General features: G+C 60.8%; 1 protein-coding gene across 6 annotated transcripts in view; it reads right to left on the bottom strand.

Moving 5' to 3' along the window:
- The window catches only part of CCDC187 (coiled-coil domain containing 187), a 53,116-nt gene that overhangs the window by 13,424 nt on the left and 26,025 nt on the right, over positions 1-13,667 (bottom strand). For 5 of the 6 annotated variants that reach the window (XR_006059060.2, XM_042245468.2, XM_042245464.2 and 2 more), the window contains 7 exons: positions 11,021-11,133; positions 6,218-6,270; positions 5,755-5,868; positions 5,420-5,541; positions 5,240-5,331; positions 1,834-1,913; positions 1,077-1,264 (listed from right to left, as the gene is read on the bottom strand). Coding sequence is in view for 5 of the 6 variants with exons in the window: in XM_042245468.2 (XP_042101402.1) it covers positions 1,077-1,264; positions 1,834-1,913; positions 5,240-5,331; positions 5,420-5,541; positions 5,755-5,868; positions 6,218-6,270; positions 11,021-11,133 (762 nt within the window). In the remaining variant the exon portion in view is untranslated. The remainder of the gene's footprint in view (positions 1-1,076; positions 1,265-1,833; positions 1,914-5,239; positions 5,332-5,419; positions 5,542-5,754; positions 5,869-6,217; positions 6,271-11,020; positions 11,134-13,667) is intronic. The other variant, XM_042245466.2, reaches the window with a different exon arrangement.

Below are 13,667 nucleotides of genomic sequence, written 5' to 3'. Positions count from 1 at the left end.
GCCGTGCGTGGACAGGCGGGGGAGCCCTGAGGGGTCCAGTGGCTCCAGTCTAGACTGTCACTCTCCCCATCCCCTCATGACCACCTTTGGGCCTGGAGAGAGGACGGGAGGACAGCGCATTTCCCGTGCTGGCACCCCAGCCCAGCCAGAGGGCCCTTCTGGGGAGGTGGGAGTCATCATGGAAGAGAAGACCCCCACATGACTGTAAGCTGCCAGTGATCTTAACTGGGATGAGCTATTCGGAGACCAATATGGGAATAACAGGTAGCTGTAAAAAATGCGTCCTTGTTGACATGAATTCCACTTCCACAAATTTACCTTAAGGAATTCATCTCTGGGATGTTCATGACTCAGGACACAGAGTTGGAGACACCCCAGAGGTCCAGTTAGAGGGGCTGGCTAAGGGGGCTGTTGTCTCTGCGCTGGGTGTTGTAGCACTCATGCAGGGACAGGGAGAGGGTTTCTTGACTTTTAAACGAAAACTCAAGTTACAACGGCATGTCAGTTCAGTTCAGTTCAATCTCTCAGTCGTGTCTGACTCTTTGCGACCCCATGGACTGCAGCACACCAGGCCTCCCTGTCCATCACCAACTACCGGAGTTCGCTCAAACTCATGTTCATGGAGTCGGTGATGCCATCCAACCATCTCATCCTTTGTTGCCTCCTTCTCCTCCCACCTTCAATCATTCCCAGCATTAGGGTATTTTCCAATGAATCCGTTCTTCGCATCAGGTGGCCAAAGGATTGGAGTTTCAGCTTCAGCATCAGTCCTCCCAGTGAATATTCGGGACTGATTTCCTTTAGGATGGACTATTGTCTGGAAAACCACCAGCCTTCCAAATGCTGTTTAAATAGCTACGTGTATATCTCCCTGAACAAGACCTGCCAAGACAGCCTGGAAGATGGGCAGAGATGGTCTCGCAGATGTGGGGCTAGGGGAGGTTTCAAAGCCACTGTATTCACCTTTTGGTCGCATCAAACTTTCTCCAAACGCCCACGACCCGAGGTAGCAGCACTTTACCCTGGGGGTACCGAGTGGGGGCGGGGCGGGGCCGGCGCGGCGCGCATGCGCTCACCCTCGCTGATGCTCCAGCCAGGCCAGCTCGGCGCGCATCTTCTCCTCCAGCGCCTTCTCGCGCAGGCGCAGCAGCGCGGCCTGGTGCCGCGCGCGCAGGTCCTCTTCCCGCAGGCTCTGCTCCAGCATCTGGATCGTGAAGCGGCTGAAGGGTACCGGCGCCGCGCTCCGGGGCCTCGTCCGGCTCCCCTGCGGTGGGGCAGGCCGACCCGGGCCGTGTCACCACCACTGAGCGTCTCCGAGTGGGAGCAGCACCCAACTCCCCGGGGAGGAGGCCGCCGCCTCCAGGGATCCTTCCGGGACTGGCCGCCCCATTGTTCTCCATGTCGTGCCCCTCTTCCTCGGGACACGTTACTATCCTCCTCCCAACTCGTGGCTCCCGAAGAAGGCAGGGTGGGGTCCTTGTCATGTTGGCCCTGCACTCAAGCCGGCCACCTGTTTGTGCTCTGGGTGGGTTAGGAAAGACTGGGCCCCCTCTCTGACACGTGCAGCCAGCCCTGCCCCAAACCGACGTCACCTGCCACCCCAGCCGTGCGGAAGGGGCTTGAGCGGATGTAAGCTGGAAGGGTGGGTAGCACCCATGGCAGGGAGAGCCTCCCTTCACACAGGACCGGCAGGGGAGTCCCCCCCGGGTTCAGGCTGTAGGAGGGGCGGGTCTCAACACCTGATGTCCCCAGGGACGGAGAGCTGGGTCCCCTACCTCCTGCCAGTGCCTCCCCTGGGGCCCAGTTGTGAGCCCCTTCCCCCGGGTTCTGTACCTGGAACCTGGGCTCCTCCCAGAGCCTGGCTGGGGGCAGCTGGGAGGGGGGCTGGGCTGGTCTCCCTTCCTGCACAGGCTCTGAGGACAAAAGACAGGCATGGCTGGTCATATAAGGTTCCAGGGGCCTTTTTTACAGGAAGTCTTCACCGAGCTAGGGTGTCTGGGCAACTTAATCTACCACCACCACCACCACCACTACAGCACAACCCTCCTCACCCAGACACACAGCCCCAGCCAAATCTTCAAGAGGCCGTGAAACGGAGGAGGACTGTATGGTTCTTCCCCCCACACACCCCAATCCCAGTCGTGTCCTTGACCTGCCTTTATCTAAAAAAGACTTTAATCAAAGAATAAATGTAATCAGAGAAGAAAATACAGAAATTAGTCCTGAATTTTCATTGGAAGCTGAAACTCCAATCCTTTGGCCACCTGATGTGAAGAACCAACTCGTTGGAAAAGACCCTGATACTGGGAAAGACTGAAGGCAGGAGGAGAAGGGGACGTCAGAGGATGAGATGGTTGGATGGCATCACCGACTCAATGGACATGAGTTTCACCAAGCTCCAGGAGTAGGTGATGGACAGGGAGGCCTGGCGTGCTGCAGTCCATGGAGTCACAAAGAGTTGGACACGACTGAGCGAGTGAGCTGAACTGATGTGTACATACACACACATATACACGTATGGGTATACTTACATGTGTATTATGTGTAGATACATAAATACATAAATTTTAAAAGTTTCTTGAATGTTTAAAAAAATGTATTGTGGAGTTATAAATTGCATGACTACCGTAGCCTAAAGTCCAGAAAAAAAGAAATGGAGGGCTGTAAGGGCCTCCTATTCTGGGTGAGCCAGTGGAATGTCACGTGAAGGTACACCACAGGTACCGTTGTAAATCCCAGATCAACCACTGAAGCCAATTACAGCTCAGCAGCCAACAACAGAGAGAAAATCAAATGATTAAAAAAATACTTGTTTGATCCAAAAGAAGGCAGAAAAAAGAAAGGAAAAAAAGGCCAGCTGAGACAAAAGAAAATAGCAGGATGATAGATTCAAAACCTAGCAACATTGGGACTTCCCTGGCGGTCCAGTGGTAAAGATTTTGCCTTCAAAAAAAAAAAAAACTAAATGAAAAAGAGAAAGAAACAAAACAACAAAAAAAGACTTTTCCTTCCAATGCAGGGGGTGCAGTTTCAATCCCTGGTTGGGGATCCCACATGCCTTTGTGACCAAAACTCCAAAAACAAAGGAGAAACAATATTGCAACAAATTCAATAAAGACTTTAAAACATGGCCCACATTAAAAAAAAATCTTTAAAAACTCTAACAATAATGATAATTCTGTTCAATGGAAATAGCTAAGCACTCCAGGGGAAAGGCAGAGATTGCTGGATTATATAATAAGACAAAGGAGCAAGATCCACCTACGGGCTGCCTCCAAGAAACACACTTGAAATACCAAAACACACATTCGTTACAAGTGGGGGGATGGAGAAGACAGACCAGCTGGACTGTCTGATGCTAGCTGTGGGAAGCAGGAGTAGCTGGACCAGACACAGCAGGCCACAGAGCAGCTCGGGCCACTGGGGACAGAGGGCTGTCCTGTGAGGGCAGAGTTTTAAAGGGGTGGGTCCACCAAGGGCACGTGGTAACCCTAAATGGTGATGTTCTCAACACCAGGGTTTCTTTTCAAGAGCTCACAGAACATCCACCAAGATAGACCCACATCTCTACATATTTGGGCTCAGGTCCATCTAGTCAAAGCTATGGTTTTTCCAGTGCTCATGTATGGATGTGAGAGTTGGACTATAACGAAAGCTGAGCGCCGAAGAATTGATGCTTCAGAACTGTGGTGTTGGAGAAGACTCTTGAGAGTCCCTTGGACTGCAAGGAGATCCAACCAGGCCATCCTAAAGGAAATCAGTCCTGGGTGTTCATTGGAAGGACTGATGCTGAAGCTGAAGCTCCAATCCTTTGGCCACCTGATGCTAAGAGCTGACTCATTTGAAAAGACCCTGATGCTGGGAAAGATTGAAGGTGGGAGGAGAAGGGGATGACAGAGGATGAGATGGCTGGATGGCATCACTGACTCAATGGACGTGAGTCTGAGTGAACTCCAAGAGTTGGTGATGGACAGGGAGGCCTGGCGTGCTGCGATTCATGGGGTCGCAAAGAGTCAGACACGACTGAGCGACTGAACTGGACTGAACTGACCATGAGGAAATTAAACCGCAAGTCCATCACAGGAGCAAACAAGTCCATCACATGCCACCAGGGAGCGCACTCAGTCTGCCGCCGCCAGCCCAGCCACGGCTCAAACTCCCAGAGGTTGTGCTGGGCTGCCCCTGCAGCCTGCACACAGGGAACTCTGTTTGCCAACACTGGATCCAGTATCCAACTGGATATGCACAGGGCCAGCACCGGAGAGGCCTCAAGGAATGCCCGCTCAGAGGGACGGAGGTGGGCGTATTGGCAGACCTGGGAAGAGTGTGGGCTTCCCTGTTCCCCAAGGGACAGAGATGGGCTGTATTCAGGGTTTCAGTGGGAGGGTGGCGCTCACCCTGAAGGTCTGCCCGGAGCAGGACAGACAGGGCTGGAGGACCCGCCCACCATGCCTGCCTACTTGGCCATGCCCCGTGCTGTCGGCCTGTTTCGCTAGGCATCTAAGCGAAAGCTTTCCTGTTGTAGTCCGGGCTCACTGCCCCCCAGTTTGGGTGGGTGGGGGTGGTGTGTCTACTAACTGGCTCCCTGGCTCCCTGCGTGCCCTAACAAGCAGGAGGCAGTGATGCCTGATGGTACTTTGTGGCATCAGTCAGTTCAGCTGAGTCCTCAGTCGTGTCCGACCCTTTGCGACACCATGGACTGCAGCGCACCAGGCCTCCCTGCCCATCACCAACTCCCGGAGTTTACTCAAACTCATGTCCATCGAGTTGGCGATGGCATCCAACCATCTCATCCTCTGTCATCCCCTTCTCCTCCCGCCTTCAACCTTTCCCAGCATCAGGGTCTTTTCCAATGAGTCAGTTCTTCACATCAGATGGCCAAAGGATTGGAGCTTCAGCATCAGTCCTTCCAATGAATATTCAGGACTGATTTCCTTTCGGATGGACTGGTTGGATCTCCTTGCAGTCCAAGGGACTCTGAAGAGTCTTCTCCAACACCACAGTTCCAAAGCATCAATTCTTCGGCGCTCAGCTATCTTTAGAGTCCAGCTCTCACATCCATGCATGACTACTGGAACACTTTCAAACCCCAGTTCCGCCTGCCCCGTAAGGCCGTGGGCGGGTCACCCCATCCCCGGCCCCTCTGTTGGGCACCTGACCCCGCTGCCCCCTCAGGACCCACGCGGGGCACGAGCTGTGCTGTCCGGGTAGCTGTGGGGTTGGTTCTGAGACCACTCACCTGCGTGAGCTGACCCATCTGCCCAACTCTTCTTTCCGTCCTGGGGACTCGGGGAGGGCGCGGCCACATCTCGGCCCGGGAGTGGGTATGAGCTGCCAGGTGAGAGAGCGCTGCAGACTGTGACCTACGCGGCCCGAGACCCCCACCCGGCCCCCTCGTGCGCTGGGAGGGGGCCCATACCTGGGTCTGGCTGCCGCGGCACTCTGAGAGGTCCTCGGCTCCAGATCCACACGCACCTGCGGCTGCTCCGGCTCCAAGGCCGCCCCTGGCCTGGCCTGGGTCGAGTGCTCCTCCCTCAGCCGCTTCGAGGACAGGAAGGAGGTGGGTGTTGTGGAGGGTGGACCAGGAGGGGTCCCAGGGAGGAGCCAAGGCCTACTCTGAGGGCAGCTGCACTCGGAGGCCCTCGGTCTGGGCGGGACCCACGGCCCCCCCTTCCCCGGGCTGACCTGACCCATGCTTCCCACCAGCCTTTCTCAGGCTGGGCTGGGCCACAGGGGGCAAGCCGGCCGGCTGACCTCCAGCCTGGGTCTGGACAGCAGCTCCCCCAGGGCCTTCTGCGTCTCCCAGACCTCCAGCTCCCCCTGCCGCCGAAGGAGGGCCAGCGCCTGCCCCTGTTCCCGCCAGTCCGGCTGCAGGGAGGAGAGGAGCAGCCTCAGGACTCCCCGGGGCCCCCGCCTGCTGCCCCTGCCTGCTACCCCCGCTCCCTGGCAAGGCCCCCGCCTCAGAGGGCAGGTGGTGTCACCTCCAAGGACTGGACCCTTACAGAGCGTCCCCCTGGGAGGACCACCCCATCCAGCCCACCACCCTGCTCCCCAGCCCGCAGCCTCCCTGCCTCGGCCCGGCCGGGGCCCTGGGCTTCCTTCCTGCTCCAGGCTCCCCTCCCTCCCTCTCAACTCTGGGGCCCCTGCCACTCAGCCTCAGGGGGTGAAAGCTGCTCCCGATGGACCCCCAAACAGAAGCGGCCTAAAGGTGACATACCTTCAGGGACTCCAGGAAGCTCAGCGACTTCTGCCGGACGTCGGACAGCGGGCCTGCAGAAACCACAAGAAGCCGTGGCTGGGCGGCTTCCCCTCACCCAGCCTGGGCCTGCAGGACACGCGCTGGGAGAGGACCCCTTCCCTGCACGTCCAGGGAGGGTGGGCAGGGCCCCCAGCCTGCGGGGCAAGGAGACAGGTTGCTGCCTTACTGTACCCTGTCCCCACCTCAGCGGGGGGCTCTCCCTGCCTGACCCTCAGCCACCCTCCCCTGGGAGCAAGGACCCCAGGCTGCAAACACATGGCTGGGGCCAAGAACACAGGCTTCACTGCCAGACAGGCCTCAGCTTATCACTCACCCGCTGGGTGCCCTGGAAAAAGCGCTAGTCCGTGAGCGCCTCCGCGGGGACACCCCGTGGTAAGATGCTCTGATACCTAGTGGCTGCCCTAATAAGGGTCACAGCCCTGTGAGTGTGCGGTGACCCAGGCCGAGGGGCACAGCCCTGCGACCTCCCTGGGACTGTCCAGAGTGCAGGCTCGGAAACCTCAGGCTCCCCAGGTGGCCAAGGGCTTCTGGTTTCCAGTGGGGGCCCCAGCGACCCGGCCTGGCCCTTCGGAGGCTGCCTGGGGTGGCAGGGGGTGACTGTTGTCAGAGGTGGGGGTGGCGAGCGTCGCTTCCTCCATCCCCACCCTCCATCTTCTCAGCAAGACCCCCATGAGAGCTGGCAGAGGGGGGCACAGAGGACGGGGGCTCCCCGCCCGAGAGAGGCCTCAGGTCTGTGGACGGCAAGCCCTCCTGGTGGCTCTTGGATGAGCTCCTGGGTCATCCTTCGTGAGTGTGCAGAGAGGAGGATGGCGCCCTGCTTCCCAGAGCAGCTCAGCGTCCCACGTTAGAGAGGCCAAAGAGCTGTGAACTGCAGCCGGACGGCTCCCGGGCGCTTCCACGGCGCTGAGGACACAGCAGCATGGAGCCCAGGGGAGGGGCGGGGGCTCCAGCCAGCCGACGTGCACGGCACTTGGGGGACGCCTAGCATGCTCCCCCGTGCTCCCAGCTGCCTGGCAATTCCCTGGAGAAGGGGCCACTCCTCCCTTGCTTTTGCTTGTGGCCTGGAAAGAAGGTGCCCCGGTCCTCCACTGAGTTCCTGCAGATCCTCTGCCAGGGGTGTGGAAGCTTCAGAGAGCCAAGGCCCCCAGAGCCGCTGCTCCAAGAGGTGCAGACCTTTCCTGGTTATCCCTGGCCAGGCCAGCACCCCTGACAGGTCACCAGGGAGACCCCGGGCTGTGGGTCCCCGAGCTCTGAGCTGTGATCCGGGAGAAAGCAAGTGTTCCCTGAGACGGATGCGGCCCGGGCCCCCGAGCAGCCGGCCCTGCTGAGCAGAGGATGGTACCGGCCTCGCTTCCCAACTCCTGATGACCATCGGGGAGGGGCCCCAAGAATCCAGCACGACCTGCCACCCCAGAGCGCCTGGCGGCCTTGTGGCTCCAACAGGACGATTAAACACATACGTGGCGACTGTTACTGTTGCCAATGGCAACAGGGGTGATGAGGACCAGGTGAACTCTCCCTGACCACGCTGCGGCTGGGGGCCCAAGGCCTCAAACCAAAACAAAGCCAGTGGGGCCCCGCCCGGGCGAGAGGCTGCCGTGTCTGAGGGCCGGAGCCTCACCGTCCGATGGCAAGCCGCCCTTGCTGTTCATGTTTAAACTCAGAGGAAACAAAAATGTAAAACTTCACTCTTCAGTAGCACTGGCCACGTCCCAGAGGCCCCCACAGCCACCCGTGGCTGGTGGGCACCACATCAGATGGCCCAGAATTTAGAACATCTCTGTCACTGCAGAAAGTTCTGTTGGGCCGGTGCTGCTACCAGTGGGAAAGGCTGGGCCCCAGTCCCCGCTCTGCCGTTCACTGTCAGGAGGTGGGGGTCATGCCTCTCTGAGCGCTGGCTTCCTCTTCCGTGAACAGGGGCGTGAGCTTGGGACCTGCCCGGAGGCAGGGTGACACCAGTGAGCTGCCGTGTGTGACACAGACAGGCCCAGGGGGCCTCAGGGCCTTTAGGAAGTCATTCATGCCCTCAGCAAATATTCCCCAAGCACCTGGCCGGGCAGGAGCCGGGGCTGCAAGGAGAGCCAGACCCTCAGGTTCTCGTGGCCCACAGAGACAGAGGCACACACGTGAGTTTCACTCCCACCAAGCACGCTGAGACAGGCAAGCAGAGCACCTGACCCAGCCCAGGTGTCATCCGGGAGACTTCCTGGAGGAGGCGTCTGGTGGGAGTGCCCAGCGCCCGCACTCTGGGCTGTGCTCGCTCCTTGGTGGCGGGCTCCCGAGATCCTGCTTGGCTCCTGGCCTCCCAGCAAGGCGGCCTGCAGGCAGAGCTGTGAAAGGAGCGGGTTTTTCTGGAAGACCCAGCACTTGGCCTGGCACCTGGCCTGCTGGGGTTCAGCTGAGTGGGGGATGGGGGCCTGTCCCACAGCTCTGCCCACACAGACCTCAGAGGCTCCAGGAGGCCGTCTTTGTGGGAGGGGGCGGGCTGGGGAGGAGCACTCTGCCTCGGCTCTGCTACTTGGGGGGCACAGTGGGGGAGCAGGGGCCCCCTGGTGGGCTGCAGCCAGGCACCCTCGCTCCAGGCCCCTCCTTCCTCGGGAGGTCTGTGGCCCAGCCCTTGCCTGCCGAGAGGCACCCCTGGGGAAGAGGTAACTCAGCACAAAGGAGCTGCTGACCTGTTTTCCTTTGCCCTCCCCTAGCCCCCCACCCAGGCTACCCTCTCAAGGGGTGACTCGTGGGAAAGCTCACACTGCCCCCATCCCTGACGTGTGGTCCCTGAAGTGTGGTCCAGCATCCAGGCATGTCGTCCTGTCCACCAGCAGCGGAGAGCCCTTCCCTTTGGGATGTTGACAGGAGGATGCCCTTGTCTGCCCTCCCCGTGGGATCCGGGTGGGTCTGCCTGTCCCCAGAGACACTGTACCACCTCCCTGCCACCACCCCGGGCATGGCCCGCCCTGCTTGGGCAGACACAAGCACAGGGGACACCTGGGCTGTGCAGCCCGAGAAGATGGAGTGGGCTGCCGTTGCAGACCAGCAGGAGTGGAGGCCAAGGGCCCTGCTGTTGCCCGGCCCACCTGCTTTCCGTCTTGGCCCCTGAGTCCCAGTGTGACCGCGCTTCACAGACCGGGAACAGATGACGGTCCCGAAGGGCCAGGGCTGCCTGAGTCAGAGGTGCCCCGCCTGCCTCCTAGTTCCTGCTCGGCCAAGACGACGGAGAGGGGTGGACAGAAAGCTGGCATCTGAGCCCAAGTCCTGGTCCCAGCCCATCCTGGGCACCTGGGCAGCTCATGCCCCTCACTGGGCCTCACTTCCTGGAAACTGGTGCTGGAAGCGTCCACCCACTTCCGGGCAGGCTCTCCCCCTGGGCATTGGTTGCCCAGGATCTGACAGCTGCAGGTGGTCACCGGGGCATCTTTTGATTGCTCACCACCTCCTAAAAGGCAGGCTGCTTGAGGGCAGGGCCTGGTGCCCGGTCCATGCCAGGCTTGGCAGATCCTCAGTGAGCTGGTGCTGAGCAAGCAGAGGGAGAATGAGCCAAGAGACTAGCAGGCTCCCGGGCAGCCCCCTCCCCGAGCCGGGAGGGTCTCCCAGACCTTAGGGTGGTGGGGGGAGGTTGGCTGCGGGATGGAATGACACAGAGGCCTCCTTCTCAGAGGGCCCGGGACCCCCGTACACACACACACACACACACACATATCTACACGCTCGCACGTGCCCACCCCTGGTCCGCAGAGGGCTTTGTTCCCCACCTCTTGCCCAGCCTGGCCTGAGGGGCCCTCTGTCTTCCAGGGAGGGGCAGGTGTCTCTTGGGGGCACCGCTGTGGGCAACCTCTTGGGAAGCTGCTCATCCACGAGGGGTCCCCCAAACCCCCTGTTGCCTGGTGGCAGCTCTGAACCCAGGACAGTGGGACACCAGAGCGCAAGGCTGAAATTCCTCCTGCCCACCTCTCCCCCAGGCACCAGGGGGGTCTGGGGACTGCTAACTGACCCCCCAGGCCTTTCACAGGCCACCAGACCCCACAGGCCTCACCGCCCTCCTTGTGAGACGGGCAACTCTGCCCAGGCCCATGAGGTGGTGCAGATTTTATTTGGGGCTGCTCCTGAGCGGGGCAGGGGTCGGGGTTCACTCTGAATGCACCTACAAGAGCCCAATTCTCCTACAGATGTGAGCACATCTTATTCTTATTTGGGAGAAAACCAACTGAAAAATGAAGATAAAATGGATGCGCTTCCCAGACCTCTCAGAACAGCGCTTGATCCCCAGCCCCAGGCCAGAGCCCTCCAGCTGAGCCCCTCCCTGAGCGCCCACTGGGCAGAGCATCCCACAGGCCAGCTCATGCCCTACTCTGCACGCTGCCAGGACAAAGGCCTGAACCCAGGAGGGTACTCGGCGGGCGCCCCACCCCCAGGCCCCAGCTAAGCACCAGCTCCAGGGTTCTGGGCAAGTCCCAGCTATAGCCAGAAACAAAAACCCGCTGGTAGCAGAAGAGAAGGCAGAGGGCTGGGCCCCGGCGGCAGAGCTGTGGATGAAGCAAGCCTTCAGCCCTCAGGAGGGCAAGGGTCAAGTCAGGACAGAGGCATGGCCGGGCCCCGGAAGCCTCCAAAAAGCTTTAATACCGACGCGCGGGTACGCTCCAGGCAAGAAAGGACCTCTCTACACCCAGAGCCTCGCCGAGCGTCAGGCAGTGGAGGGGGTCCCCAGAGGACCTCCCTGGCCACCCGACCAGCCAGCCCAGGGCCTATCCACAGGCGCGCCCTTACCACAGCTCCGGAGGGTCCAGGGCGTGACCAAGCCTGCCCCTCTGGCCGAGTGTGTCTCTTCCAGCCGCCGGGAGCCGCTGCAGGGGTCCGGCGTGGCCGGCACCCCAAGTGAGCTGGAGACACACAAACACCTGTGTGAGCAGCGAACACCCTCGAGACAGGAGACAGCCGGGGGGCCAGGGGAGGGCCAGGAGGCTGGGCTTCTGCAGGCCTGGCACCCAGGGAGACCCAAGGCCCAAAGAGGGGCTGGGCCTGGGACCGGAGGATGCCCTGGCTCGGCTGGGCCTGATCTGTGAGCAGTGACTTGGGGCTCAGTCCTTGTTCCTGCAGGGGGACCAGCTCCCGGCAGGAGCGCCTGGCGTCCACGGCCACTGTCCAGGGCTGGGGCCCACGTCAGAATGTCCTTTGCCTGAAAGCCCTCGCCTGTCCTCGGTCTGCTCGCTCAAAGCGCCTGCTCTGGGGTGACGGGCACAGTCCTCCATCTGCTTCATGACGGGCACATCCTTCATCTCCGCCCCCTCGGCCATCGGCTGGGGGCACTGTCCACCAGGCCCATGGGGGAGCGGGGCCCACGGCCAAGCTCTAACTCCATCACCGTCTTCTTGTGCCCTGCACTGCCACCCTGGTCGGAGAGGGACCTCAGCTGGCCAGGCAACCAGGAAGGCTGGAGTCGAACTGCTCTGGTTGGAGCCAGAGACCTGCCCTCCATCGGGGCGAGCTGCCTGGCACGTCTGCCCACGGGAAGAGGCGTGGCCTTGGGCCCCTCCTGAGAGGGCAGCAGCCCAGGTGGGGCAGGAGAGCTGCTGAGCACAGGTGGGCGGCAGCTTCCCCGGGTTAGGGGCCTACGGCCCAGACGCGTGTGCTGGGCTCGGACGAGCGGTGGTGACACCCCGCCTCCCTTCACGTCTCATCGGTGTATGTGCCCCTCCCTCCTGCAACCCAGCACCCCCACCCAGGACCCCCTCGAGTGACTGAAGACACGGCCACACCTGCGGGCCATGGAGACGCGGCCTCCAGCCCCGCCGGACCCACAGTCACAGGTGTTTGCTGAGCATCTGCCATGCTTAGCCCCTGACCCCGCAGGGGAAATGGCGTAAGAAGACTGTTCCACAAAGGGCAGCAGCCTGGGACTGAGACAAGAGATGCTTCGAAGGTGAGGGGCTGGCCCAGGGGTTGATCCCGGGATGGCCCCAGGGGTGCTGGGGCAGGAGTCCTGACCACGGGCTCTGACGGTCAGGGGAGGAGGGTTCCTAGAGGCAGTGGCGACCGGGGCTGCTCCAGGAATGCGTTGGCATGGAGGCATGGGGGGCAAGGTCGCTGCAGGGTCTTTTCTAGACTTTCTCGCTCCCTTCTTCCCAACCCAGAACCTGAGGGGCGCAGTAACCCCCACCTGGGGTCAGCAAAGGGCAGGAAGGAGCCGCGTCCTCCGGGGCCATCAGTCCCCAAGCCAGTCGCCCTCCATTATCCAGACCACGTGTTGCAGAATTTCCCACAGAGACAGACCGTCCGTGTTCAGGCTCTGTGGGCCCCCGGGTCTCTGTCTCCACGGAAACCACTCAGCTCTGCCTTTGTGGCAGGAAAGCAGCCACGCTTGCTTTGTAAGCATGATGAGTGTGGCTGTGCGCCAATAAAACTTTATTTACAAAGACTGTTGGTGGGTCCTGGGGGCGGTGGCTTGCTGACCACAGGTCTCGATTTGTTTCTAGGGCAGTGGTTCTCACCAGAATCGCCTGATCACGGGGCCCACCCCCAGCATATCAGACTCAGGAGGGCCGGGACAGGAGGGAAGACACTGCATTTTCTAACGAGTTCCCGAGGAACAATTTGAGAACCACTGGCCAGGGAGGGGGCGTAGTGGAAAAACCATGGGCTCTGGAGTCTGAACCTCGGTTTGTCCTCCCCCTAAGCAGGTCACTTCTCCTCCACCAGCCTCAGCTTCCCCATCTGCAAAATAGGGATGAGCATACAGCCCTCAGGGTGCTGGAAGCACTGCCCGAGGTTCAGGGAAGCCTGCAGGGCCACGGCGGGCACACAGCGGGGCCACACACTCTCCCGTCCTTCCTTCTAGACGGGCTGGGGGTGGACTGGGCATCAGGGGCCCCAGCTCCGTCGGGGGTGGGGGGGCTGGGCGGGAAGCCCTAATGTCGCCACCACCCAATGCTGGTAGCAAGCTCCGTCCCCACCCGGCTACTGAGCACCACGGTCCCAGCAAGGAAAGCACCTGGTGGAGGAGACCCACCCCGACTCAGGAGCTGGCCTGAGAGGCAGGATGGGCCAGGCCCTGGGGAGCAGAGCTGTGCCCTGCAGCCTAACTCATAGGGCACTGAGGGAGGTGCCCAGAGGCATGGCCACAAAGCAACCCCCGGGAGCGGTGAGTGGCTAGTTTAGAAGGCAGGGCGGGGCCAGGGGCCTTCGTGGAGGCCCCGGTCCTGGGCTCCAAGGGCGCTGGGCCGTCCAGGGCATGGCTCTGAACGACTTCCACCTCTGCCATCTCTCTGTGCCCGGGCAGGCTGCGGGAGGGGCAGGGAGGGTCACTCCATGTGCCTGGTGGGAAGGCTCTATGGCTTGGGGTGGGGGGGCCACGTGCCCAGGCTCCCCGGCTCTGAGACCTTGGATGAGCCCACAGGACCTTGCTGGCCATCCAGCA

The sequence above is a fragment of the Ovis aries genome, chromosome 3 (genome assembly GCF_016772045.2).
Source record: "Ovis aries strain OAR_USU_Benz2616 breed Rambouillet chromosome 3, ARS-UI_Ramb_v3.0, whole genome shotgun sequence".
NCBI lineage: Eukaryota > Metazoa > Chordata > Mammalia > Artiodactyla > Bovidae > Ovis > Ovis aries.
The sequence above is the reverse complement of the archived record's forward strand: the minus strand, read 5'-3'. Positions and strand labels throughout refer to the sequence as shown.